The 18,534-nt window shown below is 45.7% G+C and overlaps 1 protein-coding gene and 1 pseudogene across 2 annotated transcripts in view; one reads left to right on the forward strand and one right to left on the reverse strand.

Moving 5' to 3' along the window:
• The window catches only part of LOC102551311 (afadin-like), a 101,931-nt gene extending 95,069 nt beyond the window's left edge, over positions 1 to 6,862 (forward strand). The window contains exons 9-10 of one of the 2 annotated variants that reach the window (XR_010059340.1): positions 5,808 to 6,067; positions 6,503 to 6,862. Coding sequence is in view for 1 of the 2 variants with exons in the window: in XM_063276986.1 (XP_063133056.1) it covers positions 4,517 to 6,022 (1,506 nt within the window). In the remaining variant the exon portion in view is untranslated. Of the gene's footprint in view, positions 1 to 4,490; positions 6,068 to 6,502 lie in introns of both variants that reach the window. The other variant, XM_063276986.1, reaches the window with a different exon arrangement.
• Positions 6,863 to 13,417: 6,555 nt separating this feature from the next.
• Positions 13,418 to 13,895, reverse strand: LOC134484154 (large ribosomal subunit protein eL24-like; annotated as a pseudogene).
• Between the last annotated feature and the right edge of the window lie 4,639 nt (positions 13,896 to 18,534).

Consider the following 18,534-nt stretch of genomic DNA (forward strand, 5'->3'; position numbering starts at 1 on the left):
ACTATTCCCGATTTTCTAAGAAACGGCCAATTTGATTTCCAGAGTGGTTGTGCAAGTTGGTACTCCCAGCAACAATGGAAGAGTGTTCTTCTTGCTCCATATCCTCAACAGCATGTGATGTCACTTGAGTTTTAGATCTTACACATTCTGATGGGTGTAAAATGGAATTTCAGAGTCATTTTGATTTGTATTTCGTTGATGACTAAGTACGTTGAACTTTTCTTTAAGTGCTTCTCAGCCTTTAGAGATTCCTCACTTGAGAATTCTCTGGCTCTGTGCCCCTTTTCAATTGGGTTGTTTGCATTCACAATGTCTAACTTCTTGGCTTCTTTATGTATTTTGGATATTAGCCCTCTGTCAGATGTAGGATCATGCAGATCTTTCCACACTCTTTAGGCTGTTGTTTTGTCCTAAAGACAGTGTCCTCTACACTTCAGAAGATTTCAGTTTCATGAGGTCCCATTGTTGATCTTAGTATCTGAGCCATTGGTGTTGTGTTCAGGAAGTTGTCTCCTGAACCAATGAGTTCTCAATACTATTTGTATTACATTTAGTGTGTCTGATTTTATGTTGAGGTCTTTGATCTACTTCATAATCCAAAATTAAAATTATACAGTTGACAGTTTTTATATTAGTTTTAAAGATCAGAACATTTTCCCTTGAGTTTTGCTAGTTAACTACTGAACTATCTCCCTAGCCTGGGGATATTGGAGGGTTTGGGTTTGGGTTTGGGTTTGGGTTTTTTCTTTGTTTATTTTCCTAAGGATAGGTTTTTCTGCTTAGCCCTGAGTACCCTGGAACTTTCTCTATAGACCAGGCAGGCCTCAAACTCAGAGATCTTCCTGCCTCTGCCTCCTGAGTGCTGGGAGGAAAGGTATGGACCATCATGACCCAGGGATTATTTGAGTTTTAACCTTTTATGCTTCTGACTTTATTTTCTGGTTTTCTTTGCTTGGATTGTTTTTGGCTTTCAGAGTTGTTGAGGTTGTTATTTTTTAATTCTCTTTTGTTTTTCTTATGTTTACAATTTGGAGAATTTTGTGCTAGTGTTGGTTTCAATCTTCTTGTATCTGTTGAGACCTGTTTTGTGACTAATTATATGGTCAGTTTGGGGGAAGGTATCTTGAGGTACTGAGAAGAAGGTATATTCTTTTGTTTTACGATGAAATATTCTATAAATATCTGTTAAATCCATTTGGTTCCTAAACTTCTGTCAGATTAGCTATGTCTCTGTTTAGTTTCTGTTTCCATGATCTGTCCATTGATGAGAGTGGGGTGTTGAAGTCTCCCATGATTATTGTGTGAGGTGCAATGTGTGCTTTGAGCTTGACTAAGTATACTTTTATGAATATAGGTGCCCTTGCATTTGAAGCAGAGATATTCAGGATTGAGAGTTCATCTTGGTGGATTTTTCCATTGATGAATATGAAAGTTTTTTGATAACTTTTGGTTGAAAGTCAATTTTGTTAGACGTTAGAATGGCGACTCCAGCTTGTTCCTTGGGACCATCTGCTTGGAAAATTGTTTTCCAGACTTTTACTCTGAGGTAGAGGCTGTCTTTGACACTGAGGTATGTTTCCTCTATGCAGCAAAATTCTGGGTCGTCTTTTACATGTCCAGTCTGTTGGACTATGTCTTTTTATTGGGGAATTGAGTCCATGGCTGGTACGAGATATTAAGGAACAGTGATTGCTGTCTCCTGTTGCTTTCGTTGCTAGAGGTGGAATTATGTTTGTGTGGCTCTCTTTTGTGTGTGTTGCAAGGGGATTACGTTCTTCCTTTTTCTAAGGGGTAGTTTCGCTCCTTGTGTTGGAGTTTTCCATCTGTTATCCTTTTTAGGGATGGATTTGTGGAAAGATATTGTGTAAATTTGGTTTTGCCATGTAATATCTTCTTTTCTCCAGCTATCGTAGTTGAGAAGTTTGCTGGATACAGTAACCTGGTCTGGCATTTGTGTTCTCTTAGGGTCTGTTTGACATCTGCCCAGGATCTTCTGGCTTTCAAGGTCTCTGGTGAGGAGTCTGCGGCAATTCTGATAGGTCTGCCTTTATATGTTACGTGACCTTTTACCCTTACTGCTTTTAATATTCTGTCTTTGTTTTGTGCATTTGGTGTTTCTTTTGTGGTCCAATCTATTTGGAGTTCTCTAGGCTTCCTGGATGTTTATGGGCATCTTTTATTTTAGGTTAGGGATGTTACCTTCAATTATTTTTTGAAGATATTTACTGGCCCTTTAAGTTGGGAATCTTTCTCTCTTCCATCCCTATTATCCTTAGGTTGCTGCAATTTTCAGTTGCCATCTGGTTGTCTCTGGTGTTATCTGGTCTTGCTGTCTATAACAGTGGCTTGACCCTCCTGTAAGCCTGTGTATCAGCAATCCTGGAGACTGGCTTTCACACAGTCATTTCTGGGTACAGAGAGCTTTGGGACTGGCTCAGCTCTGGTTGGAGGCAGGAACTGAAAGGGTTCTATCCCAGACTGCTCCTGGGTTGGTGTGTCCTGAGGGCTTCAGGCAGGACCCTTGGAGCAGAACTGATGGTCTTAGAACTGCTCTCTAGTGTGTCTTCGCCCCTTGTGAATGGCTTTCAATTCTTGCACAGGGAGAGACTGCCTGACTGCTCCTAGGATCCTGGGTGCACGGGGCTCTAGGCAGGTTCCTCTTCTGCCAGGAACGTGAGGAGAATTGGTGGCCTCCCCCATGCTCCCAGAATTCTCCTCACTTCTGAGAGTCCAGCTGTCTCCCCCATGGGATTTGGGTACCTCTCATAGGATTCTTTATGCATGGGAGTTTTGGTTATTGCTGTTTTTACTCTAACTGGGGATTTGAGTTTGTGATTATTTGTGGTTTTTAAATGTTATATAAATTCTTGGAGAATTTCATACTTTCATTGAATGTATTTGGATCCTCTTCACTCCCTGCATCCTTCACCAACTCCTCCCACATCCATCTTCACAGTCACCTGCCACAACCCACAAATTCATGGTTTTTTAATAACCTGGTGTCCTGTGTTCCTGAGTGTGGGGAATGACTCTCTTCCCTATGTGTCGTCAACTGTCAATGTTCCCACTCTGGGTTAGTCATGCAGGACTGCTTGATTTTGTGGAGATCTGATGCAGGCAGTCACAGCTGTTGGGAGTTTATGAATGAGGTGGTCTTGTGTTGAGAAGATATTTTGATACGTCTCTTCCCAACCCCAGGATCTTACAATTTCTCTGCCCTTGTTTTCCATTATAGTCCCTGAGCCATGGAGGGAGGGAGGGAGGGAATGTGGACACACCCCCCACACCTGTTTCGCCTGAGCACTTTGTCAACAGGTATTCTCCAGTCTTTTAGCAGCTATGAGTTTCTGTGCAATTGCACCAGGAAATTTCTCTGAGATATGAGAGTTGTACTATTAAATCTGAAGACTTCTTGCAAGGATGTGCATATGAGTAAGAACATGCTGTGTTTGTTATTTTGAGTCTGGGTGAGCTCACTTAGTGTAACCTTGTCTAGCTCCAAGCATTTAGTTGGAAACTTGATAATTTCAGTTTCTTTTACATCTGAATGACATTCCACTGTGTGTAGGTACCACACTCGCATTAGTCATTCATCAGCTGGACGGATACCTTGGCTGTCTACATTCCCTGCACCGTGAACAAATGAAACAGTAGTGAACATGGATGAACAAGTGTCTTTGCAGCAGGAAATATTGTTCCTTGAGTATATCCCAGGAATGGCGTAGCTGTATCAGGTGGCACACCTATTTCTAGTTTTCTGAGGAACACCCACACTCTACAGTGGCCACCTCAGTTTATATCTTCCCACGGACACTGTGCATGAGGGTCTCCATCCCCCACATGCACCCCAGCATTGTTGCCTTTGCCATTCTGATTAGAATAAGATGAAGTCTCAAACTAGTTTTAGTTTTCATCTCCCTAATGGCCCAAGATGGTGAACATATACATATATATTTCTTAGCCATACATTCCTTAGCCATGCATGACTTGTGAGAAAAACCCTTTGAAGACCCCTATCTCAATTAATCCCAATTGTTCACTGGGACGTTTCCTTAGAGTTGTCTCTTTAATACTTTCTATATTCTAGGAGTTTTGATGAGTGCGTTCTATTTTGTTTTAATCTCTAGGTTTTTAGCTTTTATGTAGTTTTGCTTGTTTGGAAGTTGATTTTGTTTCATTTCATTTTCTGTAGCTTGGGTTTTCTAACTGTTAATAGTTTTAATTTCTTTGATCGTTCATTTCATTGTACATTCTTTTTCTTACACAATCAGTGATGTTGATCTTAGTGTGGCTGAGCTGTGCTCCTCCCTGCTAGTGACTAGTATGTAGTTTTTTACTTAGGATTTCCTTGGCTTTGTGCTTTGTTTTACTTTTGAGGGTTTCTGTTGTTGTTTTGGTTGGTTTTAGTTTTCTGTTTTTCTTATTTTTCACTATTTTACTTTCCATCTTAGCTTTCTTTCTTCCCTTTATTTCTTTTTCCTTCCTCTTAGGTAGCATTTATACTCTGTTACCTCCAATGAGCTTCGGGAGCAAACGGGAGTCAGAAAGGCTCCGATCTCAGGGCAGCTCTTGCACAGAGAGTTTCTGCTCTCAATATTTGGTTTTGAATACCATCGGCCATGGTTTCCACGCGGCCGTGAAGTTGGCCGTGCACCGCCTCACAGGTACCCCCGTGGCTGTCAAAATGCTCCTCAAGAGACAACAGTGGTGCCAGCAGGTCACATCTGAGGTAGAAATCATGATGAGGATCAACCACCCAAATATTGTATCTCTCATACAAGTCATTGACACTGAAAAGATAACATACCTCATCATGGAGTTGGCCAAGGGGAACCAGCTTTATTCTCACATCAAAGAGGCTGGCCATCTGCAGGAGGATGAAGCACGGGGCATATTCAGACAATTATTAAGTGCTGTGGGATACTGCCATGAAGAAGGCATTATACACCGGGACCTTAAACCCGATAATCTGTTAGTCGATACCAAGGGAAGAATTAAAATCATTGATTTTGGTTCTGCCACTCAAGTGCGGCCTGGGCAAAAGTTGAGAAAGCCCTATGGGACTTATGCATTTTCTGCTCCTGAGCTGTTACTCGGGAAATTTTATGAGGGCCCCAAGGTCGACGTGTGGGCCCTAGGAGTAATTCTTTATTATATGACAGTTGGAAAGGTCCCATTTGAGGCTGCCAGCATACCGCTACTCCGAAGGCAAATTTTGTTAGGGACGTACGTTGTCCCACCTGGCCTGTCAGAAGAGCTACAAGACCTGCTGAGTCTTTTATTGAAAGTGAACTCCCAGCAGAGGCCCACAATTCCTGATCTTTTGACTCATCCCTGGCTTAAGATAGACTCAGAGGGGTTCCCACAACCTTGTAAGGAACTCATCCCCCTCAGGCCAGACCCAGCCATTCTTAGAGCAATGCAGGACATTGGATTTGAAGCCCAAGAGGTTAAAGACTCCCTCGATCAGAAGAAATTCAACCAAAGTATGGCTTGTTATTACCTATTGGAAAAGCAGGCTCTTCAGGAGTGTGACAACCCAACCCGGCCTCATCCATGCATGACCCCATTCCCGACCCTTGATTACCCTGCTACTTCAGTGCGAGGGCTCAGAAGTCGAGGAAGCGAGCCCAGATGGCTCGGGTCATCCTCTGATAGTCAAGGTTCTGACCTCGGCCAGACTCCTAGTCATCGATTAGTCAAGAGGGCCAGTTGGCCTGGCGGTCTTCTCTGCAGGCCACGTCAGATAGCACCCACAGTGGAGCTAACCCACAGAATTTCTATTAGTGACCCCTGCTTTTCTTCAGTGCACAGCAGAGGCAAGAAGACCATCAACACTGAAAGCACAGAAGACAAATCCAGTGACTCAGCAGAGGTTAAGCCTGTCGCAAGCAGGCCCTGGCCCAAAAGATTTAGGGGGTGGCTCAAGAACATCCGAAATGGCCTGATGAACCTGTGTTGCTGCATTCCGTCCAGAAAAAAACCTCCCCTGGGGCACAACAGAGTTGTTCCCCAGAAATGAAGAACATGGAAGGAATCCAGAGAGCAAGCATCCAACACTGCCCAGGTACATTGCTGAATTTGTATCTATTTTGCTCGTGTCTGAGTCAACTGGCAGGTTATCATAGTGTGTATGTCTATGGGACGATGCACGGGGAAGCTAGGTCTAAAACACCGTGGGACGATGGTTAAGTCTAAGCTACCAGCACATCTGTCATTGCCGACAGTAACTCCCATGTTCATCCTGCTCATGGGAATACTAAAATACATTCAACTAGAAAGAGACAGCAGGATACTAACCAATGTAGGAGGATGAAGTTGGAGAAGGAAGAGAAGGAGATGCTGAGGGAGGAGAGGGTGGTATGGGGTGGGGGCTAGGAGATGAGGGGAAGAGGTTCCGAGAAGCTTGGAGAGCAGTTTGGAACAGGGTGACCACAGCTGGAGAGATGCCCTGTCCAGCAGAGGTCCCAGAGTCCCTCTCACATGTGTCATTGCCTTTTAGAAGATCACTAGAGGATGCCGGATGCTGCATCTCTGCAGTCCCAGTATTGAAGTGGACCCACGTGTGGACACGGTCCTGCAGAAGGGAGCGCTGTGAGAGCTGTCACCTTCCAGGTCAGCTGTGGAAGGATGAAAGCAAATGAAGAGATGCCAGGTGGCAAGAGAGCACCTCAAAGGCATCACTCTTCCTGGTGGAGGTTGAAAACCAGTCCAAAGCTGGTAAAGACCAGAGCCCTTTTGCCGACCAGGGTCACATCACACACCTCCTCTTGGCACAAGTTCTCGCCTCACTCTTAGTGGAGAATATATGTCTTCTCAATGTGTTTATCCGACTCTGAGAATAAAATAGCTGTTTGTGAAAGATGACCTCGTAGATTTTTCTGCATCTTCTTCACATAGGGAAATTGGCCCTGTGGCATTCCAAGGCCCCAGGAAGCACTGGGTAATAGGGCCCACCTCAGGGCCAAGAAGGTCATGTGTCCTAATGGGGTCCTTACATGCTGGACCACTGTGTGCTGGTCATAGTCTGCCTCTAAGTGGCCTCCATAGGATTGGGCGCTGGGAGTTCCTGTCCCTTCTGTCAAATTTGTTACTCCTTCAGGTGCCTCACCGGCATGCTTCACTGTCACCAGTGACAAGGCAGAGCCCCCTCTTCCGGTATCGCCTCTATGGATGCCCAAAGGCCTCAAAGTGGCTCTGCATCCTCAATCGCCTCATCTGTCAGCCCAGTCTCTGCTCTCTCAGCACAGCTAGCAATGGTGAGACAACCATTGCACAGACCTAGGAGTCTAAAATGACTGAGGCAACGAGCATGGACAGACAGGGCCGTGGACGCAGGAACCCAGCACTGAGCCATGACAACGAACATTCTAAGAGCTCGCTAAGGACACTGTGCTCCTAAGGCCTTCAGTTTTTATAACAGGGCCTCTCCCTTTCTCACTCACAGCCCTCTGAGATCCAGCCTAAACTGGACAGACCCTGGAATTCTCTGAGAGACTGTTGGACTGGGTGTGGTGGGTTCCTCTGTGCAGAGCACTAGGTCCTCAACCCTGGACCCTTAGGTGGCTTCCTCCCAGGAAACCCCTCAGAGCCCCTCCTGACAGGCCCAGCTCTCATTCTTCTACATCAGCAGCTCTCAACCTGTAGGTCGTTCCCCTTTGGGGTTCAAGTCACAGGGGTCACCTAAGACCATCAGAAAACACAGATATTTAGATTAGGATTCATAACAGCAGGAAAATTACAGTTATGAAGTAGCACCAGAAATAGTTTTATGATTAGGGGGTCACCACAATTCAAGGAAAGATATTAAAGGGTCGCAGCAATAGGATAGTTGAGAACCACATTATTCACCATCTGAGTCACAGCCTACCTAGGCCAAGTATTCATCTGGGTGAGACAGCACTCTCAGAGATGACCTAGCAGACAGTGGTGGTCGTGTTTAGAGACTGTACTCTGGCAAGGAGGAGGACGCTTGGATTTCTGGGCAATTCTCGAGTTGTAATTGTCCAGTTGAACAACCTTTGTAATAAAAATCTCAGGCAGGTAGAAACTGTCTTTGCTTGCATCAAGTGGCACAAGTTCCTCCGTTCTTTGGAAGTTTCAGGTCCCTTCCTCAGGGTCCCACCTGGGGACCTGCCCTGACAGGAAGACGGGGCAGACGATTCCCATCCTTTGAAAGGGACCTCAGCTGGAGAGTGCTATGTGCACAGGAGGCAAGGACGATGGCAGTCTGGGGAGAGCTGGTTGCCTCTTGTCCCGGCTGGACATTTTTCATTAAGGTACAATGTAATGCCCCATCAAGTCGCTCTCTCCTATGTTTTCACAAAACGAATCAAGAGTTGGGAGCTTTTTATTGTTGATGTTGTTTGGCGAGGAACAGAAAGGATTCTCCTTTGCTCCTCTCAGAACTTAGGATTTTTAAATAAAAATTATTCTTTAAACATGTGTCCATTTTAATAATTCTTGACAGTTAAGACAACTATAAGATTTGGAAGTGTTTGCACATGTGTTGAATGGTGCCTACCACCATGTTTAAAACAGTTTTTCAAAATCTTCCCTATCAGGGTCTGGAGAGATGACTCAGTAACAAAGAACCATTGCTGCTCTTGCAGAGGACCAAGGTTACCCAGCATGCATGGTGACTTACAGTCATCAGTAACTCTAGCCCCAGGATCCAGTGGCCTTTTCTGGCTTCCGTGGGTACTACATATACACATGTGCGCGCGCACGCACACACACACACACACACACACACACACACACACACACACAAACACTCATACACAAATTTTTCAAAATTATTTACAAATATTTACAGAGTCCTCGTCAGTTACCAATTCTTCTGCCATCTCTTCCTTTCCTTAGTCCCAATTATTTTGTTTCGCGCCCTGAGACACACCCAGTCCCTCCCAGGCTGTAGCTCTTGGGAGAGTGGACCCAGAGCCTTGACTGAGCAGCACTTGGGAGCTGGCTCTGGACTCTAGAGTAGAGGTGAGCCTGCCCTGAGGGCAGGAGAGCAGGAGAGCTGACCCTGTGCTCTGCCAAGGGCAGCATTGGGTGGCCTATGGAGCAGCCTGGAGCGCTCTCCCTGGGACTGTGGATAAGGGAGAGCCTGTGACTGACCGGTTCATCCATCACAGCCACTTGGGATTGAGTTCCTTGGGTCAGCAGGAGGTTGGAAACACTGACTCCTGTCTTCACAGTCCCTGAGTTAGGTCACAACCTGAGCCAGGGTGTGGTTAATGGTAAGGACCCGAGACAAGACTGTCTTCCATTGCTAATGAATGACTAGAACTCATGAATTGCACTGGTAATGAATGACTCACCCTCAGTTCCACCCTCCTCACCATCTCATCCCCATATTCCCTATTAGGAAGCTCCAGCAAACCTCATTTCTAATGAAGTGTGTGGCTACACCATTCCTGGTCTTCCTTTTCCCTCCCCACATACCCTCCCTTTCTCCTTTTTTGTTTTTTGTTTTTTTGACATGAGGCCCTTCAATGACATCCCTGGCTGTCCTGAAATTCATTACATAGGTCAGATTGGCCTTAAACTGGAAGAGCTCCTCCTGCCTCTATCTCCAATGTGCTGGGATTAAAAGTGTGCACCACTACCTCCCAGACCCATTTCAGTTTTCTTCATGAAGCAAAAGCAGCTTGTACAAAGCAAGCACAGACACCCACTGAGACTAATCGTACCTAGAAATACATTGTTTCAAGTAACTTTTCCTTTTCCTGTGTATTGTGTGATACTTGAGAAAACTTCCTTCTCATAAACTTCAACACAAAAGGTTTTTTTTTAAATAGCTTGTAAACTTCAAGTCATAAAAGATGCAATTAATTAGTTAATTTGGACACATAGATTTTCTGAAACATTTTATACAAAAGAAAAAATAGCATGTGTCAAAGTAAAGACGAAAAAAATATCATGAGGGGTCGGGGTGGTTGACTGTTCCCAGATAAAAAAGTAGTCTTCCCAGTATCTATGACCAAAAGTGGCCAAGAGGGAAAAAAGTGCTTCAATTACTCAATAGAAAATTAAAGGGGGTAAGAATGCATGGTTTACAGAAACAGCACCAGTCCATAAACATCCAGAAATGCCTGGGTGCACGCACAGTGCTGAGATGCCAATTAAAACACACAGATGGTTTTAATCAGCCGGATGGGTGAAGTCCAGGGCAGGGCTGTACCACATGATGAGCCCTGTGCACCAGTTTGCACTCTGCTGGAGAACTCTTCGTGGGTACACACCCAGGAAAGCAATCAACACCGCTTACATATTACACATATGTGCCCTCTTTGTCATTCCATGAGCTGGCCAATCTCTTAGAAGCAGCAGCACATGGGAGAGAGGACCCTGAACCTTGATTGTGTGCAGGTGAGCGGGGCCTGAGGACATGAGTATAGAAATGCTGCCCCTGACTCCTGCCAATGGCAACACCAGTTGGCCTGGTCAGAGCATTAGACTGGCCATTTAGCCCCAGGGATTTGCCTGGCTCCATCTTGCCAGTGCCGGGATTGGAAGTGTGCACTACCATGCTTGGATCTTCTCTTCTCTTCTCTTCTCTTCTCTTCTCTTCTCTTCTCTTCTCTTCTCTTCTCTTCTCTTCTCTTCTCTTCTCTTCTCTTCTCTTCTCTTCTCTTCTCTCTTCCTCCGCCTCCCCCTCCCCCTCCCCCTCCCCCTCCCCCTCTCCCTCTCCCTCTCCCTCTCCCTCTCAATCTTCATGGTGTATTTTGTAGCCACTGCTGTCCTGGAATACTCTCTGTAGACCAGGCTGGCCTCAGGCACACAGAGATCTGCCCGCATCTGCCCATCGAGTGTTGATATTAAAGGCAGCTCTAGCCCCACCCAGCTGTTTTGCTTTATTAATATGTGTATTAGAGAGTGAACTCAGGTCTTCAGACTTACAAGGCGAGCACTTTACTGAGTACTCTATTCATTTCCCCAGCTTGCTAAAATGAGAAATTGAAAAGATATTTACTATATCATAAAATAAAAATAACTCCATCGCACGGCAATTACACTGTTAGAAATCGGTGGGAAGAGGGCACTGTTTTACATATGACAGTATGTTCATTGTTTGGCCTACTGAGACAGCTGGGTCCCAGTTTTGCTCCTGTCCACAGACAGCGATGTATTGTTTTAGTTGTCTGTAGAGAGAAAATATGGCCTTGCTTAGGATTGGAGCTGGAAAAGCAAACCCCATGAGGACGTCGAGGGATATGCTGGAATCGGATTTGAGAAGCTGAGTCTGGGCAGTTGACCATTTGTGAAATCATGGTATCCCTTGCACAATGGGGTTTAAAAGCAAAGGATTGGCAGCCATCCAAACATTCCTTAAAGGGGTCTGGCTGAATAGATTATAGCTCATTTGTAGAAGGGGATTCTATGCAATCGTTAAGACAGCAGAGCAGCAGTGTTCTCTCCAAAGGATGTGGCTCTGCTGTGTGGGGATGAAGGGAGCCTCATCCAGTACAAACAGAGCACCAGCGGGGCCTGCCGCCCTTTATGTTAGCACCGAGTTCCCTGTGGGACTCCCTGGTGTTGGCAGTTTGTACACACACTGTGCCTTATGAGTCCTTTGTTTCTGCTAATTGTTTAATGTGTGGTGTGTGTGTGTGTGTGTGTGTGTGTGTGTGTGTGTATGTGTATGTATGTGTGTGTGATGTGTGTGTGGGTGTGTGTACTCAAAGAATTACCTAATTAAGTGATATAAATTAAAAACTTAATCTACATTGTAGCTTCTTCTAAAAATTAAGTTCATAAGTATGTGGGAAAGCACCCAGCCCATTGAATGCACTCCACAATGGAGAACTCCTATAGTAACAAAGGCAATCACTAAGTCTAAATAGCAGAACAGCTCTAACTCTGTTCTTTAACTTTCCCTCCTCAAGTTACATATTGGAATGGGCCCCTACTTGTCTCTCTTGAGGTGATCCTAGGGTGGTCTGAAAAGCACTGTGTGGTCACATCCCCAAAGTAACTGGTAAGCTGCTATTATCAAGTGCTAACCAGTCTGTGTGTACTGTTTGCTATTCATAGTCAGAGCACTGCCTTTTCTTTTGCCCAGGGGTTATAGTGTCAACCTCCATTGGAGAAAGCCCTCTGCAGTCCCAGGACCTTCCCACCCACTTCCATCACTGCTGGGTCTCCTCCCCTCCCCTCCCCTGGGATGTCCAATTCTCACTGAGGATTCGCCTCTCTCTTGAGGTTTTCATACTTGTGAATGTCCCGTGGACACTCTCTTGTCCCAAGAGCACACTAGTGCTCAAGTCCTCATTCTGTGCTTCAGCTGCTCTTAGTTACTGAAGCTCTCAGATAACACAGATGCTTCCCACCACACACAACACCCACATTTACATTTAAGATTCCGTCTGTGAAGAAAAATGTCACACAGAGAGAAACTGAAGTTTACCTTATTCCACAGTTAAAACAAATGAAGCAGGATTTAGTCTTCGCCAGCACACAGCTTAATATGCCAGGCTACTGTGTCCAGACTCCTGTGGGTCCTGCTCAGCTGTGGGAATTCCACCGCATCCCCACCCCCACCCATCCTACTGATGCACCTTCTGTCTTCGAGTGTGTTCACCCTCTGAAAGCCTGACGTGGGTTAAATTCATAAGGTCTTGGAATCTGACTGGCTGGTCCCTTAGTTTGTCTTGCCTGGTCCTATGTGTCGTTTGCTGAGATTTCTGGACTGTGCTAGCTGCATGCCTTGCTCTCTGCTGCTTGACTCTTACCTTTTTAAGGTAGAATACAGAGATGGAAGACAGAAAGACACAGGAGTCCGACCTTCACCAGATGGGACTGTGTTTATTAGTGCACACAGAAAGGGGCAGCCTCTCACCTGAGGAAGACTGAGGGGCCTGCCAGGGGGGAAACACTGACTATGAATCCTTACACGAGTCAGGTATGGGGCTTGGTACTAAGGAAATGCTGAAGCCATAACCCATGTCTCTCCTTCCTGAAACTGTTTGCCCACGGGTGACAGAAAGCCTCTACAGAGCTTCTTTTCTGTGCTGACCCATGAGGTTGAAAAAGTTGTCTGTAGTCCAGGAATCCGGCTGCTCTATTGTTGACTGTGGTTGCAATGTGACCAGATGAGCCTGCTCCTGCATCTGTGATTGTCCTGTAATAAGGAACGGTTACCTAGAACTGTGAGCAGGAATAAACCCACCCCACTCTGCTAAGGAGCTTCTGTCAGAGTGTTTATTCACAGAAAAGAAACAGAGACATGAAAGGAAGATGGAGGCACATCGACGAGGGGGAGATCTGACCCAACGCAAACCCAGGAACTACTCCAACATTGATTCCTTTCTTTTTCTTTCTTTCTTTTTCCTTTTTCCTTTTCCTTTCTTTTATTTATTTTTTTTAGAGTTAAAGACAAATCTTTATTTTTAAACTCTCATCTACCAAATTAGTATTTCCTACCAACTCGGGGAGCAGAGACCTTCACAGGCTTCACGGTCTATTGTTTAGTGGTTGTCTTTGTGGGGGCCTTGGCAGCAGCCATTGCTGTCTTCTTTGATGCCTGCTTAGCCTTTTTTGCTTCCTTGGCAGCTCTGATAGCCTGTTCTCGCTGAGCTTTCCTAACTTCTGGTTTCTGATTCCTCTTGGCCATTATATCAGCCAGAGAAGCGCCCGTGATGGCCTGCTGGAATTTGACTGCAAGTGGGTTCCTTTCTTTTGAATTTCTTCCAACTCTCCTTCCTTGTGTTTTCTTCTGGACAGGACAGTCCAGTTAATTTGCCGAGGGTTCCTTTGGAAAGGAATGCAGACTCACATTTGGCATTAAGAAACTTGAAATCCTTCCCATCGGTCCTGGCAGAGCGCTGCCCGTGTCCAGAGTAGATCTTGTACCTGCTAAAACTGCACAGCTCGACCTTCATGGTGACAGATGTCCCTGATTCCTTTCAAACACACCCTCTCTGTGTGCTTTTTCTGATAATGATTTTAAAAATGCATTCCTTTCTTTGGTGTGATTTTAAGTTTAAAATAAACACTGTTGCAAAAAGCCACATAAATTTAGATATTTCTAGCAGAAAATTATCTTGATTTTGAAAGATGTGTTTGATTTACTTTCAATATGAAACCAGCATGAGACTTGATCCCACTGATTCCACAGCTTTCTATTACTGGCGAGTCAATCTCCACAGCAGGTTGGCTGTTCTGGGATGACTTTGCCTCTCCAGGAGGTGAGAAGCAGGCAAGAGGCTCCCTTAAGTGCAGCAGAGGGTCAGGGTTGGGGTGTGGTGGTTGTGGTATACACTGGGTAAGACAGATTGGAAAGAGGGGCCTTGCCAGCAAGACCAAGTCTAACAAGAGGTTCTTCTCTCTGCACTCTAAAGTAGACTTTGGGGACACTCCAGTAAGAATTACTCGTCCTGAGACAAAGTTCTTCAAACGCTAAGGAAATTTTTGCCAAGGCTCCATGTAAACACAGTTAGACACATACGTATGTTGTTGACCCTGAAAGCTGGTCGACTCATAAAGGCATTCTCTTTTAACCGATTAAAAGCCAACTTAGAGGACACATTCTACTTTGCAGACTAAATTATTGCCTGGTTCTAGAATTGTAAAGAATGCCCATTAAGATCTTTAATTAGACAAATCAGCCTTTAAGAAACTCCTAGATTCTGAAACTTGGTTCTGAACATGCTATACAAGCAAGCTGTGAAGTAGACACGGACTGGAGACCTGCAGACACTGCCTGCCTAGACTTCCCTTTGCAGAGGATACACTTTTGGCAAAGCATTTGCAGACACCACTATCCAGAGGACACTGGCCATAAGTCCCTGTTCTTGTAGGCAGCAGCAGTTCTCATAGATTCAGAAGAACCTGGCCAAGTCCCTCTCTTCAGTAGATCCTTAGGGAGGCAGGAAGTCTCAGGAGATTCTCCATGCTGATAATTCCAGAATTTGCTTCCTCTAGGAGTTCACAGGGAAGGCATTCTGAGGAGAATAGCTGTAAGAATACGATGTTCACGGTTGGCTTGACACAGGTCACAGTATCTGCAGCAATAGCCCTGACTGAGATGATGTCCATGAGTCCAGAGCTAACAGACAACCCCAGTGTAGGTATAGAGTTGGGGGAGGGGATTCTGTGTGTGTGTGTGTGTGTGTGTGTGTCTGTGTGTGTGTGCGTGTGTGTGTGTGTGTGTGTGTGTGTGTGTGTGTCTCACCTGGGAAGTGAATTAACATCAAAAGGGATATCGATGGTGTTCACATTCTTCTCCGACCTCTCTCCCTCCCTTCAGCCTGCGAACCAGAGAGCCTGAGGCAGACCCACCGAGAAACCCGGCCTACCTTCAGAAGACCAAGAAGAGATGTCTTCTCCTGCCTTATGGACTTGCATTTCTCTCTGGAGACTATCATGCAGTTGCTTCTCTATGTATCCATGGCATTAATAAACTTCTTAGTCAGGGGTTGGGGATTTAGTTCAGCGGTAGAGCGCTTGCCTAGCGAGCACAAGGTCCTGGGTTCGGTCCCCAGCCCCGAAAAAAAAGAAAAAAGAAAAAAAGAAAAAAAAATAAACTTCTTAGTCCCCAGTAATCTTTCAGTGCCTTTTTGAACACCCTACCACCATCACCACCACCACCATCTAAAACTCAACAAGAACTGGCCATTTTTTCAGTTGATGTTTACTGGGAGATGTGTTAGCATTTTGTCTAAGCTCTGCCCCGTGGTTACCTGGCAAGAGTCAAGTGTGCCTGACTCACTGTAAAAGGGGCTGTTTGCCCCCTCTGCTCTCTCTTGTTCTTGCTTTCCTGCTCCAGCTCTGTTCTCTCAGCCCTTCCCCACCTCTCCCCATTTCTCTCCCCCTCTCTCTCCATGTGCTCATGGCCAGCCTCTACTTCTCTACTCCTCTTCTCTCTCTCTCTCTCTCTCTCTCTCTCTCTCTCTCTCTATCTATCTATCTATCTATCTGCCTTTCTCTGTCTCTACTACCCTCTCACTCCCCTCCCCATGCCCTGAATAAACTCTATTCTATACTATATCATCATGTGGCTGGTTCCTCAGGGAGAAATGATGCCTCGGTCCGGCCCTCTGAGGCACACCCTTCCCCACAACTGACTGCACCTTCACCAATACATATTGCTTTTCTCCATTATCTTTTTATAAACACAATAATAAATAATTTCAGATAATAGCTAACAGGATTTTGATGAACAAGACACAAAGAGCTAGTACCAGCCATGGGGATGATGTGGTGTTAGCAGGGCTGGTTTCCCAAGCAGTGGCCAGTTAGGCTAATGTGACAGAACTAGTGGAGAGACACACCAGGCCCTGGAAGTGCAAACTTTCCCACACTGTCAGAATGCCTCTAGCCATGGCCTTGACTCTATATCCGAAGCACAGCTTCTGAAACCCTGGTCTGTAAAGCCAGTTCTCCTTGTAGGCTTTCCTGAGCAGGCACTGCCAGGCTGGCTGGATGCTCAGCAGCACCAACTGATTTGCCAATATGAAAAGGTTTTGCTCAGAAGCAGCCCACTCCTGTCAGTCCTGAGAGATTTAAGGAATGCCCTATGGACCTCCCTCCAGTAGAATTTCAATGTGCAGGAACATAGGGGCCTCATCTGTGTTCTGCCCCTAAGAAGACTCAGTGCCTGATATAATGAACAACAGCATGTACTTGTGAATGAATACACAGGTCATGTTGACAGGCTCCACCCACGGCAACTGGGCAGTGTCCATCACACTCCATGGAAGCCCTGCAAACACCCCTTCTGCCCAGAGGAAGTTCTGTAAACTCACTCAAAGTATTTGATTCAGATATGGAGGGCAGCGCTTGGTACAAAACATCCATCTCCAAAGAAGTTTCAATGGTTGAGGTTGTCAGCTCACTATGTAAGTGGAGAAAGGAAGCTGTAAGAGTGTGGATCCATCCGTCTCTCTTTGTTCCCTAGTTGTGATTTCAGTGTAACCGAGTTTTCCAAACTTCCTTACCATGGAGGACAAACCTAGAACTGAAGCTGAAAGAAACCCTTTGTTCCCTGAGTTGCTTTTGCCAAGGGCTTTTTCATCACAACAGGAAAAGAAACCAGGACAACTTCTCTCTCTGATGTACTCCTCCACAAAGGATACAATCCAGTCAAACCTCTGGAGATAGAGAGTAGCCAACTGGGATAGGGTGTCAGGCTCCCCAACAGCAGCTACAGGCATCTGTCATGGGCCAGGAGCAGAATCATTGGCTGTGGGACCTTGAAAGGGACTCCGGTTCCCTGTTGGGGAGGCTTGAAGCCCTGGCCACCCTGAAGAAATGGTAAGCGTTAGCCTGACTCCCATGAAACCAGGCAGGTTACTAGCAACAGCCCACCATAGATCTGTGGCCACCAGTCACTTAAGGGCAATGCCCCATTCCCCTCCACAGGTAGAGGCCATGACCACAGGTCATGGAGCCTCAGGACAGATCTCCATTATAATGAGGTACCTAAAGGCCTGGAGGCTTAGCCAAAAACCTTTTCTTCCCAGACATTCCTCCATGCAAAACCTATTTAATCTCTGGCCCACTCTGAGAAGTGGGGCATGGCTTTACTCCTCTAATTTACACCATTACAATAAACTCCTTAAAACCACAGACTGTTTCTCTTCATCAGGATTCACCACGGGGAGCTGTAGAGAAGCCCTTCACCTACAGAGCCACCATCTAATCTCTCTACAGAGCCACCATCTAATCTCTCTACAGAGCCACCATCTAATCTCCCCTAGAAGGCCTCCCTGAGCTGCCAGCCACCTCCACAACCAAGCCTGTAGGCTACCTCAGTCAAGCCAAGAACTCTCCCCTGGGGACCAGCTGGAGCTCCTCCCTTTTTCCCCTGGTCGCAGGCTAGATCCAGCCCCATGACCCCCACTTTGTTCTCAGCTCTTCTGCAGCATCTCAGTGGCGCCTGGATGCACAAGATCCTGAGACCACACAGCTTGGGCCCCCTTGCAGGCCCAGGGACCCCGAGTCAGCTCTGACGGTGTCCTGTGGCATAGACTGCTCTTCCCCAACACAGATCAGTGTCTTGTGGCTTCCCACAAGCTGGCACCTGCCCGGTAGCAGCACTAGGTAAGTGTATTCAACGTCTCCTGTCCTGCTTCCCCAAGCGGCAAGAGGATCCCACAATAATTCTACAATGGGCGCCAGTTATAAACCTACAGAGGTTCGGTGGACGTGGTAGTTCTGATGTCTCCTAACTCACAATCACTACCTGCAGTGTTGCACCCCTTTAATGCCAACATTTGGGAGGCAGTGGCAGGTGAAGCTCTGTGAGTCTGAGGACAGCATAGACTACATAGTGAGATGTGGTCTCAAAAATAAATAAATAAATAAATATTAACTCACAGCTGCATGCTTTATTAATTGTTACCATTATGTTGCTTGAGACTTATTTTTTAAATACAGAGAACTGTGTTTTGACTCTTCCCTCTCTCTTTTTATTTCTTTTCAACTTAATGGAAGATTTCCAATAAAACATCAACTTGACTTCACATTGCTTTCATTTTCTTTTTACCGTTTCTCTGTTGTCTATTTTGTTCGGTTTCAACTTCT

Source organism: Rattus norvegicus, chromosome 1, assembly GCF_036323735.1.
Source record: "Rattus norvegicus strain BN/NHsdMcwi chromosome 1, GRCr8, whole genome shotgun sequence".
NCBI classification, from domain to species: Eukaryota; Metazoa; Chordata; class Mammalia; order Rodentia; family Muridae; genus Rattus; species Rattus norvegicus.